Source organism: Salmo trutta, chromosome 4, assembly GCF_901001165.1.
Source record: "Salmo trutta chromosome 4, fSalTru1.1, whole genome shotgun sequence".
Taxonomy (NCBI): Eukaryota; Metazoa; Chordata; class Actinopteri; order Salmoniformes; family Salmonidae; genus Salmo; species Salmo trutta.
Genome location: NC_042960.1, coordinates 69,317,516 through 69,327,606, shown reverse-complemented (window position 1 = coordinate 69,327,606; position 10,091 = coordinate 69,317,516). Strand labels below are relative to the sequence as shown.

General features: G+C 46.2%; 1 protein-coding gene across 1 annotated transcript; it reads left to right on the top strand.

The window, feature by feature from the left end:
* Positions 1-249: 249 nt before the first annotated feature.
* LOC115193082 (zinc finger protein 619-like) lies at positions 250-9,444 on the top strand. The gene is made up of 7 exons (XM_029752065.1): positions 250-289; positions 1,649-1,692; positions 1,943-1,963; positions 6,699-6,783; positions 7,678-7,787; positions 8,234-8,358; positions 9,435-9,444. The coding sequence occupies exons 1-7, from the start codon at positions 250-252 to the stop codon at positions 9,442-9,444; spliced, it is 435 nt and encodes a 144-aa protein (XP_029607925.1).
* The last annotated feature ends 647 nt before the right edge of the window (positions 9,445-10,091 follow it).

The following is a 10,091-nucleotide window of genomic DNA, read 5'->3' as shown; positions in this document are numbered from 1 at the left end:
CCTGTAATGAGACCAAGACCAGTTTAAATGTGTCTCACCTGTAAGGAGACCAAGACCAGTTTAAATGTGTCTCACCTGTAAGGAGACCAAGACCAGTTTAAATGTGTCTCACCTGTAATGAGACCAAGACCAGTTTAACTGTGTCTCACCTGTAATGAGACCAAGACCAGTTTAAATGTGTCTCACCTGTAATGAGACCAAGACCAGTTTAGATGTGTCTCACCTGTAATGAGACCAAGACCAGTTTAAATGTGGACCAATGAGACCCAGAGTGTGAACATTAATACCAGTGTGATGATAATGCTGTCAGTTCAGCATAGTTTGGTGAGGTTCAGAGTTGGTCATTAGTCCTCATAGGGGATGGTTTCATTCTATGGAGCAGCAGTGGTCTCCATGACATTGTGCATGTTAGAGATCAACTCCATTACAATCAACTGAGAAGAATAACTCATCTACAAATCACCTTTCATCTCAAATAATGACTCACTAACGGGGCTTTCACACCAAACTGGTTTGGAGCGGGGGGTGTCACACCAAACTGGTTTGGAGCGGGGGGTTTCACACCAATTTGGTTTGGAGCGGGGGCTTTCACACCAAACTGGTTTGGAGCGGGGGGTTTCACACCAAACTGGTTTGGAGCGGGGGCTTTCACTAGTTGTATTCCAGCCACTAGGGGGCAGCCCATGGGGAATAAAGAAGAACAGTTGTATTCCAGCCACCAGGGGGCAGCCCATGGGGAATAAAGAAGAACAGTTGTATTCCAGCCACTAGGGGGCAGCCCATGGGGAATAAAGAAGGACAGTTGTATTCCAGCCACTAGGGGGCAGCCCATGGGGAATAAAGAAGGACAGTTGAAGTGGACTGGGGGAGAGGAAGAAAAACTAACAACAAATGCTGTAACATCAGACTGACATGATAAGAATTCTAGTAAACAGTATTTTTCATGTTGTAGTTTATATTATCAGATCATAGAAAGGGTAAAACCTCCTATGCAGCTTAGAGGAGACCAGGGCTAAACAGGAGATAAAGGTTACTGAATATATTCACTGCACCTCACAGTTCTAGTCAGAAGACCAAAGCAAAAGTAATATGAAGTTGGGAGGAAGACAAGTGATGCTTCATGATGATCATAGATAGATGCCATGTGACCATTTCTGATAAAAAAAACATTTGACTTGCATGAAAACCTGGTTTTGTTTAGGCCTTTTATTTCGTTTGACATTTGGCAATGTGAAACCAACCGGACCAAATAAAAAAAATACAATGTGAAAAATAATCAAACTCTGATTCCAGCTATAGCTCATAACTTAACAGATGAAACTCCACTCCATTGTGAAGGAGGTTTCTAATGCAGTTCATTAGAAAATCAATTCTCCATTGAGTGGAGTTTAATCCTCTACTCACAACTCTGTCTGAAAACACCCTAAGAGATCCAGATCAGTGATTCTGCACCTTGCCTTGCTCAATCTGACCCCTTAAACAAACTGATGTCTGTTTCTCACTATATAGCAGAGTCAAGCCAAGCAGGGCCAAACTGGCCTGGTTACACATCCACCATAGTTGCTGGAACTGAAGTATAAAATATCAGAGCCAGTACAGTTGTGGCCCTATTGTGTGAATCAGGCTTGATTGTTGTTGTCCCCTGCAGGTGATGAGAACAGCATTACCCTGAGGTCTCTGTATTACCCCCCGGTGAGGAGTGACATGGTGAAGGAGGGCCAGCTGTGCTGTGGAGAACACTGACTACGGCAGCATCACCCTGGTCTTCTAGAACCAAGAGGGTGTCCTGCAGGTAAACAAGACACCACTGAATCCTCTGGTCTTCTAGAACCAAGAGGGTGACCTGCAGGTAAACAAGACACCACTGAATCCTCTGGTCTTCTAGAACCAAGAGGGTGGCCTGCAGATAAACAAGACACCTCTGAATCCTCTGGTCTTCTAGAACCAAGAGGGTGACCTGCAGGTAAACAAGAAACCACTGAATCCTCTGCAGCTTCTATTAGGGGACAGGAGTTTTCCTGGCTACTTCTCCTGGCAGGAAAAACTTTGTCTTTTAGTTATATTAATATTTAACCTTTATTTAATTAGGCAAGTCAGTTAAGAACAAATTCTTATTTTCAATGACAACCCACAGTTCCCCGGTAGGCTAACAGCCTTGTTCAGGGGCAGAACGACAGATTACACCTTGTCAGCTCGGGGATTCAATATTGCAACCTTCCGGTTACTAGTCCAACACTCGAACCACTAGACTACCTGCCGCCCACAAAGTGAGTCCATGTAACTTATGTTATGATACTAATACTTTACAACGGAACGATTTGACTAGTGCAGTGTTGGCTAGCTAGCTACATAGTTGTCTTTGTCATAGCTTGATAATTGTGTAGTTTAGTAATTACCGAGGTTAGCTAGCCAGCTATTGCCGTCCCCCGCGACGCCATTTTTCCAAACCCAGCCAACTATTACCGACGAGTAACACTGTAGAAACTAAATACATTACAAAGGAACGTCTTGATTAGTGTTATGTTAGCTAGCTACAAAGTTGCTTTTGTATCATGACAAGGTGTAGTACTGAAACTATCGAGGTCACCTAGCCAGCTACACCTAGCCAGCTACACGCTCAAACAAAGTCAACAACGCAGCCACTGCTAGCTAGCCTACTCCACCAGCCAGCAGTACTGTATCATTTTCGTCATTTTAGTCAATAAGATTTTTTGCAACGTAAGCTTAACTTTCTGAACATTTGAGACGTGTAGTCCACTTGTCATTCCAATCTCCTCTGCATTAGCGTAGCCTCTTCTGTAGCTTGTCAACTATGTGTCTGTCTATCCCTGTTCTCTCCCCTCTGCACAGGCCATACAAACGCTTTACACTGCGTGGCCGCTGCCACTCTAACCTGGTGGTCCCAGCGCGCACGACCCACGTGGAGTTCCAGGTCTCCGGCAGCCTCTGGAACTGCCGGTCTGCGGCCAACAAGGCTGAGTTCATCTCAGCCTATGCTACCCTCCAGTCCCTAGACTTCCTGGCGCTGACGGAAACATGGATCACCACAGATAACACTGCTACTCCTACTGCTCTCTCCTTGTCTGCCCATGTGTTCTCGCATACCCCTAGAGCATCGAGCCAGCGGGGTGGTGGCACTGGAATCCTCATCTCTCCCAAGTGGACATTCTCTCTTTCTCCCCTGACCCATCTGTCTATCTCCTCATTTGAATTCCATGCTGTCACAGTTACCAGCCCTTTCAAGCTTAACATCCTCATCATTTATCGCCCTCCAGGTTCCCTTGGAGAGTTCATCAATGAGCTTGACGCCTTGATAAGTTCCTTTCCCGAGGATGGCTCACCTCTCACAGTTCTGGGTGACTTTAACCTCCCCACGTCTACCTTCGACTCATTCCTCTCTGCCTCCTTCTTTCCACTCCTCTCCTCTTTTGACCTCACCCTCTCACCTTCCCCCCCTACTCACAAGGCAGGCAATACGCTTGACCTCATCTTTACTAGATGCTGTTCTTCCACTAATCTCATTGCAACTCCTCTCCAAGTCTCCGACCACTACCTTGTATCCTTTTCCCTCTCGCTCTCATCAAAAACTTCTCACTCTGCCCCTACTCGGATGGTATTGCGCCGTCCCAACCTTCGCTCTCTCTCTCCCGCTACTCTCTCCTCTTCCATCCTATCATCTCTTCCCTCTGCTCAAACCTTCTCCAACCTATCTCCTGATTCTGCCTCCTCAACCCTCCTCTCCTCCCTCTCTGCATCCTTTGATTTTCTCTGTCCCCTATCCTCCAGGCCGGCTCGGTCCTCCCCTCCTGCTCCGTGGCTCGACGACTCACTGCGAGCTCACAGAACAGGGCTCCAGGCAGCCGAGCGGAAATGGAGGAAAACTCGCCTCCCTGCGGACCTGGCATCCTTTCACTCCCTCATCTCTACATTTTCCTCTTCTGTCTCTGCTGCTAAAGCCACTTTCTACCACTCTAAATTCCAAGCATCTGCCTCTAACCCTAGGAAGCTTTTTGCTACCTTCTCCTCCCTCCTGAATCCTCCTCCCCTCCCCCCCACCCCCCCCCCCCCCCCCCCCCCCCCCCCCCCCCCCCCCCCCTCCTCCCTCACTGCGGATGACTTCGTCAACCATTTTGAAAAGAAGGTTGACGACATCCGATCCTCGTTTGCTAAGTCAAGCGACACCGCTGGTCCTGCTCACACTGCCCTACCCTGTGCTTTGACCTCTTTCTCCCCTCTCTCTCCAGATGAAATCTCGCGTCTTGTGACGGCCGGCCGCCCAACAACCTGCCCACTTGACCCTATCCCCTCCTCTCTTCTCCAGACCATTTCCGGAGACCTTCTCCCCTACCTCACCTCGCTCATCAACTCATCCTTGACCGCTGGCTACGTTCCTTCAGTCTTCAAGAGAGCGAGAGTTGCACCCCTTCTGAAAAAACCTACACTCGATCCCTCCGATGTCAACAACTACAGACCAGTATCCCTTCTTTCTTTTCTCTCCAAAACTCTTGAACGTGCCGTCCTTGGCCAGCTCTCCTGCTATCTCTCTCAGAACGAACTTCTTGATCCTAATCAGTCAGGTTTCAAGACTGGGCATTCAACTGAGACTGCTCTTCTCTGTGTCACGGAGGCTCTCCGCACTGCTAAAGCTAACTCTCTCTCCTCTGCTCTCATCCTTCTAGACCTATCTGCTGCCTTTGATACCGTGAACCATCAGATCCTCCTCTCCACCCTCTCCGAGCTGGGCATCTCCGGCGCGGCCCACGCTTGGATTGCGTCCTACCTGACAGGTCGCTCCTACCAGGTGGCGTGGCGAGAATCTGTCTATGCACCACGTGCTCTCACCACTGGTGTCCCCCAGGGCTCTGTTCTAGGCCCTCTCCTATTCTCGCTATACACCAAGTCACTTGGCTCTGTCATATCCTCACACGGTCTCTCCTATCATTGCTATGCAGACGACACACAATTAATCTTCTCCTTTCCCCCTTCTGATAACCAGGTGGCGAATCGCATCTCTGCATGTCTGGCAGACATATCAGTGTGGATGACGGATCACCACCTCAAGCTGAACCTCGGCAAGACGGAGCTGCTCTTCCTCCCGGGGAAGGACTGCCCGTTCCATGATCTCACCATCACGGTTGACAACTCCCTTGTGTCCTCCTCCCAGAGTGCTAAGAACCTTGGCGTGATCCTGGACAACACCCTGTCGTTCTCCACTAACATCAAGGCGGTGACCCGATCCTGTAGGTTCATGCTCTACAACATTCGCAGAGTACGACCCTGCCTCACACAGGAAGCGGCGCAGGTCCTAATCCAGGCACTTGTCATCTCTCGTCTGGATTACTGCAACTCGCTGTTGGCTGGGCTCCCTGCCTGTGCCATCAAACCCCTACAACTCATCCAGAACGCCGCAGCCCGTCTGGTGTTCAACCTTCCCAAGTTCTCTCACGTCACCCCGCTCCTCCGCTCTCTCCACTGGCTCCCAGTTGAAGCTCGCATCCGCTACAAGACCATGGTGCTTGCCTACGGAGCTGTGAGGGGAATGGCACCTCCGTACCTTCAGGCTCTGATCAGTCCCTACACCCAAACAAGGGCACTGCGTTCATCCACCTCTGGCCTGCTCGCCTCCCTACCTCTGAGGAAGCACAGTTGCTGCTCAGCCCAGTCAAAACTGTTCGCTGCTCTGGCACCCCAATGGTGGAACAAGCTCCCTCACGATGCCAGGACAGTGGAATCAATCACCACCTTCCTTGAGACACCTGAAACCCCACCTCTTTAAGGAATACCTGGGATAGGATAAAGTAATCCTTCTAACCCCCCCCCTTTAAAAGATTTAGATGCACTATTGTAAAGTGGTTGTTCTACTGGATATTATAGGTGAATGCACCAATTTGTAAGTCGCTCTGGATAAGAGCGTCTGCTAAATGACTTAAATGTAAATGTAAATGTACTTGTTCATCACATCTCTGCAGATCCTCTCAAGCTCTGACATGCACTGTCAACTGTGGGACCTTATATAGACAGGTGTGTTCCTTTCCAAATCATGTCCAATCAATTGAATTTACCAAAGATGGACTCGATTCAAGTTGTAGAAACATCTCAAGGATGATCAATGGAAACATGATGCATCTAAGCTCAATTTCGAGTCTCATAGCAAAGGGTCTGAAAAAAAATATATATCTTTATTTTCATACATTTGCAAAATATTCTAAAAATCTGTTTTTGCTTTGTCATTATGGGGTAGTGTGACGTCATTATGGGGTATTGTGTGTAGATTGATGAGGAAAATGATTTATTTAATCCATTTTAGAATAAGGCTGTAACGTAACAAAACGTGGAAAAAGGGAAGGGGTCTGAATACTTTCTGAATGCACTGTATGTATGTTAATGGAATTTGTTCTCCCCAATAGTAAAGTTTGTCCAACTAGTTTTTCTCCATACCTCTAAATACCATCTTATTAGATGGAGCCATTTCCCCCCATTAGTTTGGGATTGAGACTTGCAGTCATCTTGATTTCAGACCACTTTGGAGACGTATACATACAGGAGTGAAGCCTTACTCCTGCTCTGACTGTGGAAAGAGTTTCTCTCTACTGGAAAACTTAAAAACACATGAACGTATACACACAGGAGAGAAGCCTTACTCCTGCTCTGATTGTGTAAAATGCTTCACAACATCAGCTGACCTAAAAGTTAATTAGAGAACACACACGGGAGAGAAGCCTTACTCCTGCTCTGACTGTGGAAAGAGTTTCTCTCGACTGGCCCAGTTAAAAAGACACCAAGGTAATCAGAAAGGAGAGATGCCTTATCACTGATCTGACTGTAGATGTTGTTATTTATCAACAGCTGAGCTAAAATGGTCATCAGAGAACACACAGAGGAGAGAAGCCTTACTTCTTCTCTTAATATGGCAAGAGTTTCTCCCGATTGGGCGATGTAAAAACACACCAACGGATACACACTTGAGAGAAGCCTCATCACTGCACTGACTGTGAGAAGAGATTCTACAGATTGGTGTCTTTTTAAATGGCCCAATGTATACATAAAGGAGAGAAGTCTCATCAGTTTTCTCATACCAGCTAAGATTAGTCACTCCACTTAATTCTCATCCCATAAAATAATTGGCAACTTTGAATTGGATCAAATGAAGAATGCGTAGAACACTCTTGTAATCCTGTTGTTTTTCACTGTGAGAACCCTGCAGAAAAAAGGGAGCATTCTAGAATGTTAGTCTCTCTTCTCTTTACTGATCAGCACCTTGTTGATATTGACATCTTGGATTTGCAATGATGGTTGAATATCCTCTGTGAGGCGTCTCACAATGGAGTCTGATGGTTGACTGGGTGGTACTGCTTCCCTCAGCAGTTTTCTGTGGGAATGAGCTTGTAGACACAACATATACTGAGTGTACAAAACATTAAGGACACCTGCTCTTTCCATAACATAGACTGTTTCTGTACAGCACTTTGTGACATCGGCTGATGTAAAAAGGGCTTTATAAATACATTTGATGATGATGATGATGATGATGATGATATTAACAAACTTACCAAGTGACCTGTGATGAAATCTATTGTAGAATAAATGGAACCTGGATCCATTTCATTCTATTAACATGGTTGATGTGTGTTATAGCAGTAATGGGGTTAAACTGATATTAAAATGACAACTCCATAGGTGGTACCAGGTCAGGGGAGTTCATCTCTGCTCCCAGCATCCCTGGGACAGTACTGATCAACATAGCTGACCTGATGCAGAGGTGGACCAGTGATGTTTTCCTCTCAGTGGTGAGACTTGCCCTTCTATTTGAAACACCTTTACCTGAGATCGTACAAGACGTTACAGGCTTATTGCATGTGGAAACAGACCTGCGTTCAATTACTATTTAAAATAATGTTGAATGCTTAATAACCAGTGGTTGACTGAGTTTGTTGTAATGGAACCAATAGAAACATCTTAAAAGTACAAACAAACCCCTCCCACCTGGAGGACTAAAGGAAATGCTCAAAGTATTTGTAAGATTTCAAATAGTATTTGAAAAATGGGTTGTATTCGTTAGGGCACACTGTAGCAAAACATTTAGCAACAGAAAACGAAAACATGTATTTTCTTAAGTTCAGTTAGTCCCTCCCTGTTTGAGTTCAGTTTGGTGCCTAGTGAATATGACTCAGGTCTCCGTGGAAACATCAATGTAAATTCACCTTTGATTTTTACTCCTCACTTTCCCTTTCAGGTCCATAGGGTTTTACTGCCCCCTGCTGGAGACTGGAGCACACTGCAGTCCCTGGCTTTCTTTGTGCAGCTGAAGAATGAGGCCTTCATCACCCGTTCAGTGGTGGTTTTAGACCATTTCAACCGGTGGGGGCCAAGCTGGGGCCATTTGTCTGTTAGAGGGGCCAAGCTGGGGCCAGTTGTACTGTTAGAGGGGCCAAGCTGGGGCCAGTTGTACTGTTAGAGGGGCCAGTTGTATTGTTAGAGGGGCCAGTTACATTAGACGTTATTGTTGTCATATGGTTTTCTTCACTGCATTAGCAGGCAAAAGACCATGTTCATAATCATCATCGTTGCCACTTTCTAATAACGGATGTAAAAAAAGAACGATAGCAAAAATTAGTTATGTAAACATTATTTCATACTCCACATTTAGGGGGGGGGCACAAGGGGGTCCAAAATTGTTGTCACAGGGGCACTGCCCCCCCCCCAGAACCGCTAATGCACCAGTTTTGACTGGTCCAACAAATATCCCCCGGTGAAAGCAGGGTCCTATCTCATCCAACACGTCAATGACTCTTATAGGAGGAAGAGAACATTATCTATCTAACATGAATCATGTTGTGTAATTACTTCAGTGATAAAGAATGTCAGTAATGAGAGAATAAATAAGTAAACCTTTTGATGTTACCATACTCTCTCTACGTTAACAAAGGTCTTTCCAAGAGTCCATTCTGTAGAGTGGAGAGAAAAGGGGGAATGGTATTTATGGGGGGTCATAAACCGCCCCAACAGGGCAACTTCATGACAGTATACAGCAAGAAAGATACATAGACATGCTTCATTGGGTTGGTTCCTGTCTGGCACCGTCTCCTATCTTATAGAACATGCTTCACAGGGTTGGTTCCTGTCTGGCACCGTCTCCTATCTTATAGAAAATGCTTCACAGGGTTGGTTCCTGTCTGGCACCATCTCCTATCTTATAGAACATGCTTCACAGGGTTGGTTCCTGTCTGGCACCGTCTCCTATCTTATAGAACATGCTTCACAGGGTTGGTTCCTGTCTGGCACCGTCTCCTATCTTATAGAACATGCTTCACAGGGTTGCTTCCTGTCTGGCACCGTCTCCTATCTTAATTTAACATATTCTGGGCGTTCGACCAAAAGGTCTGAGGAGGAGGGTATGACCGTCTCCCCGTCATATCTCTACCCTGCACCTACAGGAACCAATGATTGTGTGAGACAAGATGTACAATTCATGGCTATATTTTCAGACAACATTTCTGTTACACTGTGAAAACTGTAATACATGGATACTTCCTTGAATGTACTGATCTTGTAAACTGCAATTATGTTATTGAGACAGAATAAGTCAGTAATGAGAGAATAAATAAGTCCAGTCCAACCATTACCTCTCTCCTCTTTCACATCCCTCTATCATCTCTCCATGGGGGAGTACAACCATTACCTCTCTCCTCTTTCACATCCCTCTATCATCTCTCCATGGGGGAGTACAACCATTACCTCTCTCCTCTTTCACATCCCTCTATCATCTCTCCATGGGGGAGTACAACCATTACCTCTCTCCTCTTTCACATCCCTCTATCATCTCTCCATGGGGGAGTACAACCATTACCTCTCTCCTCTTTCACATCCCTCTATCATCTCTCCATGGGGGAGTACAACCATTACCTCTCTCCTCTTTCACATCCCTCTATCATCTCTCCATGGGGGAGTACAACCATTACCTCTCTCCTCTTTCACATCCCTCTATCATCTCTCCATGGGGGAGTACAACCATTACCTCTCTCCTCTTTCACATCCCTCTATCATCTCTCCATGGGGGAGTACAACCATTACCTCTCTCCTCTTTCACATCC